The 15,357-nt window shown below is 39.3% G+C and overlaps 1 protein-coding gene across 1 annotated transcript in view; it reads left to right on the top strand.

The window, feature by feature from the left end:
* epha8 (eph receptor A8) overlaps window positions 1–15,080 on the top strand; it is an 87,531-nt gene extending 72,451 nt beyond the window's left edge. Inside the window, exons 4-18 of the mRNA XM_029248757.1 lie at window positions 576–731; window positions 1,050–1,430; window positions 3,068–3,192; window positions 4,410–4,572; window positions 7,068–7,192; window positions 7,288–7,316; window positions 7,680–7,747; window positions 7,963–8,088; window positions 8,247–8,432; window positions 8,969–9,030; window positions 9,821–10,030; window positions 11,459–11,608; window positions 12,459–12,649; window positions 13,121–13,276; window positions 13,697–15,080. Coding sequence (XP_029104590.1) covers window positions 576–731; window positions 1,050–1,430; window positions 3,068–3,192; window positions 4,410–4,572; window positions 7,068–7,192; window positions 7,288–7,316; window positions 7,680–7,747; window positions 7,963–8,088; window positions 8,247–8,432; window positions 8,969–9,030; window positions 9,821–10,030; window positions 11,459–11,608; window positions 12,459–12,649; window positions 13,121–13,276; window positions 13,697–13,811 — 2,243 coding nt within the window. The 3' untranslated portion in view covers window positions 13,812–15,080. The remainder of the gene's footprint in view (window positions 1–575; window positions 732–1,049; window positions 1,431–3,067; window positions 3,193–4,409; window positions 4,573–7,067; window positions 7,193–7,287; window positions 7,317–7,679; window positions 7,748–7,962; window positions 8,089–8,246; window positions 8,433–8,968; window positions 9,031–9,820; window positions 10,031–11,458; window positions 11,609–12,458; window positions 12,650–13,120; window positions 13,277–13,696) is intronic.
* The last annotated feature ends 277 nt before the right edge of the window (window positions 15,081–15,357 follow it).

Genomic DNA, 15,357 nt, shown 5'->3' with positions numbered 1-15,357 from the left:
CATCAAAGTATTCATCGTTCAGTCACTGGGCATGTCATTTTTCCTCTCCAGTTGTAGGTTTGTGAATTGCTGTTGCATGGCTTCCGATGAATCTGTCAAAGCTTCAAAGGCAGGGAGACAAATGCCTTGATAAGCTCGATGTGCTTATCAGGACCTGTATTTCAACTTTAGATTTTCTTAACCAAAAATCTAGACTTTGGGAAGGATTTATAAGATCATAAACCATCTAGGATAAATAATGAAAGTAGTTTTTTTTTTTCTTCTTTTTCTTTCTCTGTCTCTGAGGGATTCTGCAAATTTAATGATAGCTCCGGCTTACTGTGTGTGTGTGTGTGTGTGTCTCCACCCTCCACCCTAGTGTCCACTGATTTTGTGTATTGTCATTGATCCTGAAGAAAAGCTGATTAAATTGAAGACGCATAACGGTATAAGAAACCTTTAATCGCATGAACTCATATGGTTTTGGATGTGGAATGTCTGCGAGAAGATGACTCAGAAGAGCAGCTGACTGTTACTACAGGACTGGTGTTGGCGTAGAAGCTCACTGTCTCTTTGATGTGCTGTTTTGCTGACAGCCTGTGAGGTGGGCTTCTACAAGCCATCAGCGGGGGACCAGCTCTGTGGGAAGTGTCCCCTCCACAGTCACTCGGAAACCAGGGCCGCCCTCTTCTGCCCATGCGACACAAGCTACTACCGTTCTCCCGCAGACCCTCCGGCAGCTCCTTGCACGAGTAAGTAGGCTATGGAATATGGGGAAGATAGAGGTCATGATGTATGATCTAGTCAGGGGCCCATTCTGCATTTAGGCTCAGCAAAACGGCTCTATTAAAACTCGCACAGGAAATGAACGGAGCTTTATGCCATTCATTTATGTGCAGCCTTGCATGTCTAATGCCATCGAATAATCTGGGTTAATAAATTTTCTTTAGAATCATTAAGTAACCTCACTGTGAAGTGTTTGGAGATGCCACTGTTTTGTTATGGCTTCCATGAAGAGGCAATGGAAGGTGGCTCATGTGCCTGAGAGACATGTTGCTTCCACACGGCAGGACCACCATCCACACCTGTCAGTGTGATCTCCTCCGTGAACGGCACCTCAGTAAGCCTGGAGTGGGACCCACCGCTGGATTCGGGTGGCCGGAGCGACCTTGTGTATGACGTGGAGTGCCTCAAGTGTGCTAATGACTGGGGACAGTGCGAGGATTGCAGCGCGGGGTCCGGAAACAGCGGCGGTTCGACAGAGAGGGCCGGCACCTCATCTCCACGCTTCATACCCCAGCAGGCAGGACTGAAGGAGCCCTGGGTGACGGTGGTCAACCTGGTTGCGCACATGAACTACACCTTCCGCATCCATGTGCTCAATGGTGTGTCGCACCTCAGCCCAGAGACTCAGCAGTACATTGCCGTCAACATCACAACAAACCAGGCAGGTAGGGATGCAGCTAACCGTGCTAATAGTAACCCAAACACTAAGAGTAAAATTAGTGATCCTTAGGTCTACCTTGAGCTGGGATCCCCCACCAATGCCATTTAGAAACCACTGGAGAACATTTTAAACACACTGTATAATTTTAACTATTTAATCTTCAATAATATAAACCAATATGAGTGGTTTTGCACTAGGCATTAAAGGTAAAAGAATTTTTTTTTTTTTTTTACAGTAGAAGTGCACACTTCTTAAGAAAAAAGATTGTCTTAAAAGAGAAATGTTGTAGTAACTAGCTTTTTTTATTACAAACCATAAAAATCTGTGCACAGACATTATTGAGGTACGCATGTAGAGAAACTTCCAACAGGAGAATTCATTAAATTCAAAGTGTGTAGAGCCATTCAGTTTAAACTAAAGAAGATATAAAAATTAATTATAATCACTCCAATCATCAAATGTTATTATGAGTGAGTATAACTAATGCCTAAGTCTGCACACACACAAGCAGGGTTGTGGCAAGCTGGAGCCTAACCCAGCAACACACAGGGTGTAAGGCTGAGGGGGGAGGGGACACACCCAGGATGGGACGCCAGTTTGTTGCAAGGCACCCCAAGTGGGACTCAAACTCCAGACCCACCTGAAAGCAGGCCCTGGTCAAACCCGCTGCGCCACTGCAACCTCCTCCTGTCTAAGTGAATTTTAAAATAAAAGCAGAGCGGGCAGTATACAAAATGATACACAAAGCAAGACATTATTAAAAATGTGCACATTGTGCAGCAGAAGTGATATTCTAGATATAGATATTCAATTTATTGGACTCAATATCATATTCTCATTCACAGTTTTTATCTAGATTTAGAAAGTTGCATTGATTTAATTTTTTGTGGCTACAGAGCCTGTATATTAGGTAATATTATGTATTGTTTAATATTTTAGGATGAAATTTATTATGGAAATGTATTACATATTTTCATATTCTATCTATCTATCTATCTAGCTATCTATTTTTGAAATTTTGTGAACAGCAATGGGTAACTGCAACATCGAGACAGAAGCAGGACAATGACAAATTACAAATACTTGATACAAAAGGAAAAAAGGTCAAAATGTTAACATTTCACAAGCGTGATCTTGCAGCACTTTGAACACATTTTAAACTGCAAAAATGTATGCAATACAATACAATGATATTGATTCATAATGATAATGATGTATCATGAACATACCTGAGGAAACGGCTTACTTGAGTGACACCTTAGTAATAGGCAGAATGAACGCTGACAGACTAGAGGTAAAACTCTGAGTACCCAGTTTCCAGAGTAACATGCAGCCTCTGCAAGGCAACACTTTCACAGCCTTTTAAATCTTAAGAAACAGTGATTTTCTCATTTATTTGACAAACAAGACCTCAGTGGGTCCATAAAGAGATTTCCCACATCCGATATCATACTGACTAGATTATACCGAAGAGTTGAAAACCAGGACACTTTGTATCCTGGGAACTAAAATGGGTTTCACATGACAGCTGTTCAAAACCAGAACAATCTAGGTAAAGGTAAAGCAGGTAACAGCACTGCTCTATCTGTCAGCGCTGTGAACACTTGAAAATGAGCTGTTTGTTTCTCACCTGTCCTGCAGCCCCCTCCCAGGTGGTTGCCATCCGGCAGGAAAACACCAGTCAGAACAGTGTCACCTTATTATGGCATGAGCCAGACCAGCCCAACGGTGTTATCTTGGAGTACGACATCAAATATTACGAAAAGGTAAGTCAAATTCTGCCTCTCAGTAACTGTAAGTGACAGCGCTGACACAAACTGTATCCTAGTTATAAGGTTAATTTTTTTAACTGTGATTGGCTGTATCGTGGCCCTGGAATAAAATACGGTATGCTGCTGATTGCAGTGTTTCAGGTCATGAAATTTTTATTAGCAAAAAAAAAGAAACATCATGTTGTGAAAGAGATGAGTTCCAGTCACGGGAAAATGGTTTCCAAACATTGGCGTTAGCAGGATAAATTCTAAAAGAATTTCCTGACAGGTCTTGCTCCTGGCAAAATGCTGGAGCAAGGCTCTTACCGTCATACTCAGAACTTTGCTGGCTAATGGGAGAGCAATACAAGTGTGTGCCAGACACTAAACAAACTGCGGCTGTCCAACGAGGAAGCAACGTGAATAAGATTTAATTTCCATTTGCCGAGTGTCTTCTGGCTGCTGAAATCCCCAGATGTTTAACAATACCTGTGCAGTGGACTGAGGAGGGAGAATGGGGTCCTCAGTCCCTGGGGTGGGGGGGGGTGCTTCTTGCTTGCCACTCCTCTCAGTGTCCGCGGCCACCATCACACTCACATCTCAATCTCTAACTGTGAGTCGAGGTGCAGCCCGGGGCTGTGTGTCCACCCTTCGGCAGGCGCCAGTTTGAACAGCCGACCTGGCAGCTCGATAGACGAAGTCATTTCTAATGCATCTGTCAACTTATCAGCCCAGTCAGAGGACAGCATGAACTCGGTGCAGAAATTTTCTGCAGGATGGCGAAACACATGAACCTTGCGATAGTGTCATCACAAATACTATCAACATCGCAGCACAACCAGAAACCATCGATACTATCGTTTGTGACACCGCTATTATGTTCTGATTAGACACCCTGTCAGAAATGCCTGGACCCTTTAATGAGACTCTAACACACTCCTTTAAAAGGGAAATACGAGACTTAGTGTTTTTATTATGCTTATCCATTGTTCTTTGTTGTACAAAATGCTGTATGGACAGAGACATTGTAAATTCTGGTACAATGTTTGGATAAAGCCTATTGACACCCTCAGCTTTTCAAAATTCTGTGATTCAGAATAGTAGCAAAATAAACAGCACCGACACCGGGTGGTTTTGTTGATTCGGTATGACAGCTGGAGATGTTCCACCGTTCCAGCCCTGAGGCAAAGAGGATGAGTGACCGCCAATGTTCTCCTCCATGCCATCCACAGGACAAGGAGCAGCAGAGCTACTCAACACTCAAGTCCAAGGGTACCAGTGCCAGGGTGTCAGGTCTGAAGCCAGGCACCCGGTACATCTTCCAGGTTCGCGCTCGGACCTCCGCTGGCTGCGGCCGCTTTAGCCAGACCGTTGAAATACAGACTGGCAAAGCAGGTGAGGCACAGAACACACAAATGAGGGGAAATATGCCAGTAGTTACACCTATTATTAGAAATTACTTACTTACTGTTGGTGACTGCTTATCCTTGTCAAGGTTGCAGTGGTCCAGAGCCTGTCCTGGAATCACTGGATTCTAGGCTAGAAGGGGCACACCCTGGACAGGACGCCAGTTAATAGCAGAATAACCAGACATACATTCACATGCTATGGGTAAATTTGGCTCCATCAGTTCATCAGAAATCCAGGTCTTTGGACTGTGGGGGGAAACCAGAGCACTCAGAAGAAATCCTCACAGACACAGAAAGAAAATGCAAACTCCACACAGAGGAACTAGATTCAAATCTACATCCCAGGTGCTGTGAGGCAGCAGTGCTACCTGCTGCACCACCATGCCACTGTTATTAGGCATTATGTATACTATATTTATAATCAGTATCAAGTTATCAAAGTTTATTTAACGATGAAGTAATGGTCAGAGGAGTGTCAGACCAAACACCAAAATCCACACCAAGTGGAATACCCATGTATTTGAAACTGATCTCTGTGTTTGGCATTATGAATCAGAGGATACTGGTGCAACACCAGAACTCACACTCAATGCCCACATGAGAAAGGCTATGTCTCTCCGTATCTCCAAATGTTGTTAAAGCTAACTCTGTGTATTAATTAGGCTTGTCTGAACACTTTTCAGCTTTTACATTTTTGAAAAAACACTGTTCTGATGAACTTGAATCTATTTCAAGTGTTATGGTCAATTAAATCCTGGCTAGGACAGATTGGTGGCCTTGGAGGCACTGCTTCTGCTGTTGGATTTGTGTTCAATGTGAGGGTGACCTCGTCCGGCTGAGTGCTCAGCGGTGCTATGACCGTCACAGCAGTATCAGTCACAGTGTTTGGAAGACCAATAAGAAGAGTCCCTGAACAGGAACAGCAGGAGCTCCTGGAGGTCACTGAGGAGCCTCCTGAGATTTTGCAGGTTGACGCAGTTGTTAGTCTCCTTTCCCCTTGAGAGGAGAGGGGAGAAGATAACTCCTCACACTGGTAAAAACAACACTCCTGCTGTCATTTGTGAAAAGGACACTTAGGCTCTCATTTTTTTTTTTTTTTTTTTTTGTAGAATGGATATTATATCTGACACATATGCTTATTTTTAGGCCTGTTACTTCACATTTTCAAATCAGCAATTTAACACCTCAGCCAGAACTTTACGAAGGGTAATATCGAAATGGAGGAAAATGTGGTAGTGTTAGTATTTGTACTTAGATATAATGCATAATATACTCGCAATCAGTGCTGGAGCGGGTATTTTTATTGATTTCATAGCAATATATATCTTTTATGGATTGTATTGACGTTTTCCATATTTATTTTTAGTCACTATAGCAATATCTTTTTATATGTATATATATATATATATGTGGGGTTTTTATACTGCAGATACACTCAGCATTCAAATAATGCAGTGACAGACAATGAATAACCTCCAGAATCGCTTATGAAAGTACTGTATATACCCTTTTCATAATGGGTCTATTATTCGGGACAATAGCATTTTGCCCAGTTAAGCAGTCATTTTACTAGATTTTACTCTGCAAAGTTATGTTGATGTTGACACTGTGCTGTTTCCTTAACAAAACCACCTACTGTAAATACATCCTGCTTCCTATTACAGTCTCAGCCTGTCACAGCCCACAGTCTGCAAAATATCACAAATGAAATAACAGATCACATACTGTTGTTGTTATTAATTCATTTAGCTGATTCCTTTCTCTGAAGATATTTCCAGTAGAAAGCTTCATACAATAATCTACCCATTTACACAGCTGGGTAATTTTAATGGATAAATTCTGAGTAAGTACCTTGCTCAAGGGTGCTATAAAAGGAGTGGAATTTGAATGTGGGTTTACGGAGTCCTAGAAATAAGACATTAAGTACATAAAGGTGGCTATTAACTCAGTTATTTAAATTCCACAGACTTCTTTTATAATATGAATACTTGTACATGATAATATATAAAGCCATGGTCTTGTGATGAAATCTAGATCGTAATAATGCCACAGTATTAATGTCAACTGTAGAGTGAAAGACACAGACAGTGATCTTGTGAACGTCGTTTCTAATATTGTAATCGTTAACAATTCAAATTACAGTTTGATAATTATCAAAATTTCTGTCTCCAGGGCATACGCTGGTTAGTATGGCGTGAGTCTAGTATAGACTGGATAAGTGGTAATTGACAGTGAATGAATGAATGAATGAATGAATGAATGAATGAAAACTAAAAATATAAAAACAAGGTAGAAAAAATTATTTTCAAATATGAAATTTGGCAAAGTTGTGACTGTTATGTATAAAGGTGTCTTCTTTGAAGGTATTAAATTTTAGGTGACGTATGTCTTTTGTCTAGTAACCTTTTTGTCTCACTTTGCTATCGTTCCTTGTTATTAACAACATCTGTATCCACTGCATCAATTCCGTCACATTTGCAGTGCCTCTGCGTTATGACACCATGACAATCATCTGGATCAGCATGGCGCTGGTAACGGGTCTGGTGGCTTTCCTCACTCTCCTCATCTGCAGAAAACGGCAAGAGGAGTACTTTTCATCGCCTTTCGTTGTCCTCAGTTACACACACCCACACACGCTCGCACGCACACAAATACAGACAGATATATGAGCATTTCTACAGTGGCTGTGTACCTTACATAGTACCTTGTGCCTTGTTACTTCACCAAGTTGTTACTAACAACTTTTTTCAATAGTACATGTTTTCTTAGTGTATCTGTCAGACAATGAAAATTCTGTCATTTTATTTTCTCATTGCAGTGTACAGGATATTCTACCTGAAACAGAAAAACACAAACTGAATGTTGCATATTTACTGCGGCAAAAATTTCTCTGTAAAATATATCCTTGGATGATTAGGGCTGAGTTTCAGAGTTAATTAACTTCTATTCTAAAAACCAAAGAGACTACTATATATAGATTAAAACAAAGAGAAAAAAGTGAACGGGAGTGCTCCATTGGGGGTTGCATTGAGTCAGTTGAATTAAAGTGTTGAATAGCTGTCAGGATTTGATCTCTTATGTTTTGTGGTGCAGGCACTGTGGTTACAGTAAGGCCTTCCAGGATTCAGAAGAAGAGAAGATGCACTACCAGAATGGACATAGTGTGTATTGCAATATTTTTATTCTCACTTCATGTCTAGAAGAGTCTGTAAGCTGTGTCTAACTCATGCTTTAATAATTTTAGTTGAATGGCCAAGCTTTTGTTATTAGCTGAAATATAAAATATATTGTACCAGAAATTTGAAAGATCAATATTTCTATGTATAGAATGGTGTATTTTTTTAAACATCTAATCAAATATTGATCTTGTTTGTAGTCACATTCCCAGAAGCTAGGTTTTACATTGATCCACATACATATGAAGATCCATGTCAAGCTGTGCATGAGTTTGCCAGAGAAATTGAGGCTTCAAGAATTAAAATAGAGAAGATCATTGGCTCAGGTAATTTTATGGGCTGGTCCGACATGCTACACCACATATTTCATTGTTTTGTGACCACATGCTAAGCTTGAAAAGCTGGCAAATGTATTTTTGCAAGTAAATACCTAAATAAATGATGATTATGTTTGTATGTAACATTGCCATGTGCTGTCATCCAGGCGAGTTTGGGGAGGTTTGCTATGGCCGCATGAAGCTGCCAGGGAAGAGGGACATTCCAGTGGCCCTGAAGACCCTCAAGGCAGGCTACACTGAGAAACAAAGGCGGGATTTCCTTAGTGAAGCCAGCATCATGGCCCAATTTGATCACCCCAATGTCATCCGACTAGAGGGCGTTGTCACCAGAAGTAAGACTTCAGTATCAATGGGTTTCAGGCTCTGCTGTTTACCCCAGAGACTTCTTGACAGGAAGGAAGAGAAAAGAGTGGTGATTTACATCAAGGGAACACAGTCTGGAACTATTTTGTAATACTAAGAGTCTGAATATGTTTAGAGGCATTTTTCCAATTCAGACTAATAGGACTCTTATTACGAAACTCCCTCTAGGTAATAGCTTGACAATTCATAACCTTCAGCCATATACTTGTAAAAACATCAATGCGGCTTGGATGTGCAGTGGTAAAGTATAGCTGTTCTCCATTGAAAGCAGGATCCTATTTATTAATTTATGTTGCAGCAGAGCACAGAAGTCAAAAAAGAGACACATTCTCAGTGACTCACTTGAGCTGAGCATTATGTTCGGTTAGCTGAATATGTTCAAAACTAATGTCGTATTGAAGTCTCCATATTTGAAAGGAAATTGAAGAAGTGTAGATAAATGGCATATTGTATGAGTCAGCAGTGTGCGTGTCCTGAATGAAAACTGTTGGTGGGTGTTTTGCAGGTAAACCTGTGATGATCATCACCGAGTACATGGAGAACGGATCTTTGGATTCCTTCCTTAGGGTTTGTGTTTTTATATCTGACATTGTTGCTTCTCCAAGCAAGCGACACAGACCTATTACCTATTAATCATCCCAGTGATGTGTCCAGCATTATAAGAATGTAGATTAGACTGCAATTGACTGAAGCCATTAAATACAATTTTCATGAACATTTCTGAGCATCTAAATGGATGTAACCATTTGCTTATTGTACTTCCTTTCCATTTACACAAAACCCTAAAGTATTCAATTATTTAAATGTAAGACATAAATAGATATGCAGACATAAAGATGCTTAAATGCATGTTATAGCAATACAAAATACTTTATTGTTTATTCCTGTTCCCATATGGGTCTGTGAAGTGCCACACTACTCCTACAGCCCATGTATATCAGTGATATCTTTCATAATATCATAACAAATTTGTTAATTAGAAAGAACTGCAAAAGATGACACACCATTGGTACAGGTTCTGTGTTAACCCTGTTGAAATGACTCCAATAGTGTTGACAGTAATTTGCTTCCTTTTGCAAGTTTCTTTACCTGATGAGCATAAACTACTCAAAGCATGCATCCAGCATACAGAAGAAAGGTGCTGAGGCCATTAAATTCTCTAGAGGGACAGAAGCTGCTGCCATGACCTATGCCTAGCCTCTGTCAGCTGATGCCCTACTTACATCACCCTATTGCCACTATTGCTGACCTTTAACCCAATTGCAATATTTCTGACATGGCACTGATATTCAGACATCTAGGACAGAAACCACTTCAACATGTTTATTAACATTTAGCTTTGTAATATCCCCCGCAGAGGCATGATGGCCAGTTCACCATCATCCAGCTGGTCGGCATTCTACGAGGGATCGCAGCTGGTATGACGTACCTTTCCGATCTAGGGTATATCCACAGAGACCTGGCTGCCCGTAATATCCTGGTCAACAGTAACCTGGTCTGCAAAGTGTCAGACTTTGGCCTGTCGCGGATACTGGAGGATGACCCAGATGCAGCTTATACCACCACTGTGAGTGTCTCAGCTGAGTCTTTGAACATCACCCCTCATTTAGGAAACTGAAAGTGTGCCTTCATGATCTACAAAGTAAAAATATCTAGCAGAATATTAATTACAAAAAAAAATAATTAGTGATATGACAGATAAAATAATTGTGTGCACTGTGACAGAGTATACATGTGCTCATTCTACATGAGAGCACGTATTTAAAGGTGATCATGTAGTGGGTAGAGCTGCTGCTTCTGGATCTGAAGGATGTTAGTTCAAATGTCACTTACTGCTGTGGTACCCTTGAGCAAGGTACTTATCAAAGCTTACTCCAGTAAACTTACCCAGCAATATAAATGGTTTAATAGTAAATAGTTTTGGGAAAAGCATCACCTAAATGAATAGATGTACTATCCTAACATTTATTATATTCATGTGAATTAATAGTAATAATAATATGAATAATAATATGTTTCAGTATGCATCTATAGCTATCGTTATCTACATCTAAAGCAACTTTCAGCAAATAATTATTTTAATAAAATTTACGTTTTACCCCCAAGCTCCAACTCACCAAAGGAAGAACATAATTTCACAATTAAACCTATTGGATCTATCAAGAAACTACAGAAAATACATCATTATTGTCAATTGGATTTAAATTTGAAATTATGTGACCTACATATTCATTTGAGCGTATGTGTTTCTGCCCTCTCAATTAACTTCATTTAATTATATTTTTAGATAGGTGAACAATGTATGGGAAACCCGCCAGTGACTGGACACACAAAATACACCAATGTGTTCTTGCCAAACGTATTCCAAGACACCGGTGCTTTCTGTAGCACCAGATTGCCTGGCATTATACAATGAACTCATTCTTGGATTCCAAAACACCTTTTTTTGTAATTGAAAAATGGTGAAAAATAATGAAAATTTCATCATTTTAATATGTTATGTTAAAGCACTTATTATATTACTAAGATCTTGTCCTTATCCATGGCAGTTCTGCTGCATGTACCTTAATAATAATAATAATAATGTCATTCAATACTTTAATGATTTATTGAAAATTATTAATACATTGTTATTATTACTGTTATATTTTATTTTTCTTCTTACATTTCTGCAGCACTTTAAAAAATATCTTTTCAAAGCACTTTTACAGTAAAAAAGATATGTAGGACATAACGATTAAAAAGGAATATTAAATTTCCTGTAAAAGGCTTAATTAAAAACTAAATCATCAAAAAAAATCATATATGAACAGTAAGAAAGAAAAACAGATATAAAACAAATTGTGAAAATATTAACTTGTGTGTGATGATGCATATTTTATATTGCAGCATGCAGTTTCTTCAAGTCACTGCTTGCTAAAAAGAAGAGTTAGCTAAAGAAAAAAACAATTATTTGTGGTTAGTAATTTCAGTCTTCTCTCAAATTTTTGCACAGGGTGGAAAGATCCCAATTCGCTGGACCGCCCCGGAAGCTATTGCATATAGAAAGTTCTCCTCAGCCAGTGATGTGTGGAGCTACGGTGTGGTGATGTGGGAGGTCATGTCTTATGGAGAGAGACCATACTGGAACCTCACCAACAGAGATGTATGTACATTTACCAACATCTTTCACAGTAAAGCAACAGGGCCAATAGTACAAGCAAGAGGCTCCAGAGGAATGATATAAGCTGGTCACTTATTTCAGCACAGTTAAGCTCTTATAAATGAAAAAAATGTGCTTCCAGTTTTCTTTATTGATAACAAACAAAGTTCTTACAACTGTATTAAGAACTTAAAGCTATTTTATTGTATATAAGTCGATTTTTCGAATTTGGTATTAAAAATTATGATCGAGATCCATGTCAGAAAATATCTGGAGGGTTTACAGAAACACGTGACATTTCTGAAGCTGTGTATTAAAATGTATTCCAGATGTAGAATTTAATACAGTGTTTTTACTTACATGGCTTTTTCATCTACTTAATTTAGAAAGCTGGCCGCTGCACACATACTGTATTTTTAATATGTGCTTTAAAGGGTTAAGCATTAAATGAAGATCCCCATTTCACTGTAACATTTGGGATGCCGTGAAGGTAATGTCAATCTAATACAAATCCTGTTCCCAACCCTTATAATAGAAAATCATATGCATTCATTGGAACAGAGATTTTACAATAACCTGCACATGACAGCATACTGGAAAATGAATAGCAGCTTCAATCATGAATATACTACATTTCTAGTCAAATCTCGAAAGGTATTCACCCATTTTATTTAGTGAGGTTTTTATTGTTAGTCCATATCCAGCTAAATGAAGTGCCTGGCAATAGTGTAAAATTGATAAGGTACAAGTCAATTCAGATGTAATCACTGCTAAGCAAAGCAAATTAAAAATGATGTATCCTTGATGCTGGATTGCACAGACACATGTCTGAAGTACTGTATCCTCTCTCCAGGTGATAAAATCCGTGGAGGAGGGCTACAGGCTGCCATGTCCCATGGGATGCCCAGGAGCTATGCACACACTGATGCTGGACTGCTGGCAGAAGGACCGCAATGAAAGGCCCAAGTTCTGCCAGATTGTCACTGTCCTGGACAAGCTGATCCGTAACCCGGAAAACCTCAAGTCAATGGATACTCTGTGCAGGTGAGCTGAGGAGGTTCGGAAAACCAACTCTTTTTTTTTTTTTTTTTTTAAGGTCAGATGCACAAAAATTACCCCTCAAGAAAGTTCATCCTGGTCTCTTGACACAGAAAAGAGGCTGCCTCAGCCAAGCCAAGACATATGTGCACCTTTTCCAATAAGCTCATTTAACACAGATGTGTTCTCTGTTAAATAAAAGCCCTTGGCGCAATATCGACATTGATCTGCTGAGAATTAAAAATAAGCTGAAGCTTTTACAATTGGACTTGTACAAATTGCTTGCTTCGGTCCCTGGACCCCGGCAGGGCTTGCTGGAGCGCATCGGGGTAGCGGGCGTCCCTCCCTGCATTAATCCCGCCTGTCTGGCCCCTCTGCAATCAGCCCTCCTCCCTTTTTCTATCATTTTAACTCCCATCGATTTTCTGCCTAAAGCCGGGAGTGCATTTTTAAAGCCTCCTTTCACTCTCGTTTTAGGCTAAACAGCCCTTTGATGAACAGGAGCATTCCTGACTTCAGCAGCTGCCGTTCAGTGGACGAGTGGTTAGATACCATTAAGATGGGCCGCTACAAAGACCACTTTGCAGCAGGAGGATACATGACGCTGGGCCACGTAATGGGGATGAATCAACAGTGAGTAGCCGCGCAGGGTTCTGCCAATAATTCATGACGTTTGAAAGCTCACAGCATGTTTAATCGCTCAGGAAAGAACTATGCCCTGAGACATCTAAACTGTGGTGGAAATGCAGAGGAGAATAAGAGTGTCGTGCATGAATCTTATGAGCTTTCAGTTATTTCCTTAACTGTGAGTCAAAATTCAATGCCTTTTAGAAAACTTTCACATGCACTCCTTTAATGTATAACACATCTTCAACAGATTTGTAACAACTGGGGCTGTGATTGTTCACTGTTATAAATTCATCTGTGACTTATAAACCGGCACTGGTGTAGTCAGATTTTGCACACATGCTAACTAAAATTAACATGCAACGCCCATATAAGCTGCCGTGTCACGCAGCATGGACCTGACCCACTTGTCTCCTGCCACCATAGGGACATACAGAGGCTGGGGGTGACACTGATGGGCCACCAGAAGAAGATCATGACCAGCGTGCAGCTGATGCGAGTCCAGGTGCTCAACAGAAGTGTGCCCTCGGTGCATGTATAATCAAAGGCCAGGTCCATTGCAATCCTCATATTTTCAAATGTAGAAGAAAATATATCAAGTGGAATTAAATGGAGTTTATTGGACTACTTTTTGAATATTCTTCGTTACGAGAAGAAAAGATTCAAAACGACATGGAGGTTTTCTTTTTTTAAATCTGGAGTTGATGCAGTTTATGTCAATAGAACTAAAACTGCCTTAACCATCTCTTGGAATGAAATATTAATTTGTATCCTTATACAGAGTTTATGAAAGACATTAGCTATAGATATTGACAATGAAAAGGCAGAGAAGCAAATCACGTGGCATTAGAAGTTCTGGGGACAGCAACAATTGCCAAATGACACCTTCTCAAGATGACTCTCTGAAGCATCAGCAGCTACTATGGAGTCCTTGGCATCTTAAAGATCTTCATTATAGAAGTTCTTACAGAAAAAAAATAATGGAATGTTAAATATTAAAGCTGGCAAAGCCAAAAGGCAAAAAATATTTTCTGATGTACTGAATAAAAGGTATTCTATTGCCCTTTGAATTACAAAAACCCTGAACAATGTGTGAACTGAGAGACTGTTATGCGAACAGGTTGGAAACTGCTCAGCGCACAAGCCAAGAATTGTGACCAGTTGTGATTTGTCACTGTTATGCCTGTGTAGTTAATATAATGGGGTAAAAATTAAATTGTATACATATTGTGTTCCTTAGAATACCATTAAAAATCATATCTAAAGCTTGTGCAATCATGAGAATGTTCCTTCACAGAATCACCTGGGATTTTTAATGAAGTTCTACAACACAGATAAAATATTTGATGTCTTTTTTAAATATAATTGATCCCTGGTAGTATGGCACATTTCCTGAAGTTTTTTTTTTTTTTCCTCCAAACTACTTAAGCTATGTTAATAATTCCTACTAATGGCACAACCCACCTAATATCCTGAAATAGTTTAGAATGGCAATGAAGATACTAAATGGTTCATCTGTGTGAAATTTTTCCTGGCAATATCAACAAACAGGCTTAACAAAGTGTTGGACAAGTTGTGTTCTGATCTTTAACTGTTAAAACAGTTACAAAATAAAGCTTTTTTTTTCTGTTGTACATCTGAAACAGCAATACCTCAGTGAACATACATGTTATAGTGCTAAAATGATAAAATGATGAACACTGCCAGCGGTAATGCTGAAAAACAGATATTTTGCATATTAAGACAAATGCATTCCATTGTTGGGTTTTATGAAAGAAGGGAACTGAACTCGATTAAACAAAAACTAGATTCAGCGTAAATTTAATTTGATCAATGATGCTATAAGGTTGTATAGACTTTCAGCTGTTGTTTGTGTTTGGTCTTTATTCATAAAAGTCATTAAAAGCTTTGAAGAAAAAGTGTAACATTGGAAGAAACAAAACAATTTCCAGATGAAGCAAATAAAATGGAGATATTGAATGTTTATGCCATTCTGATGTTTTAAACACTCTAAGATACTTTATAAGTTGTTTTTACTCGGTTTTTACATAAAAGAAGTATGTATGCAGACGGGGTACAAGCTTTAT

This window comes from Scleropages formosus, chromosome 2, assembly GCF_900964775.1.
Source record: "Scleropages formosus chromosome 2, fSclFor1.1, whole genome shotgun sequence".
Lineage (NCBI taxonomy): Eukaryota > Metazoa > Chordata > Actinopteri > Osteoglossiformes > Osteoglossidae > Scleropages > Scleropages formosus.
Note: the sequence above shows the minus strand (reverse complement) of the source record. Positions and strands in the feature narration are given on the sequence as shown.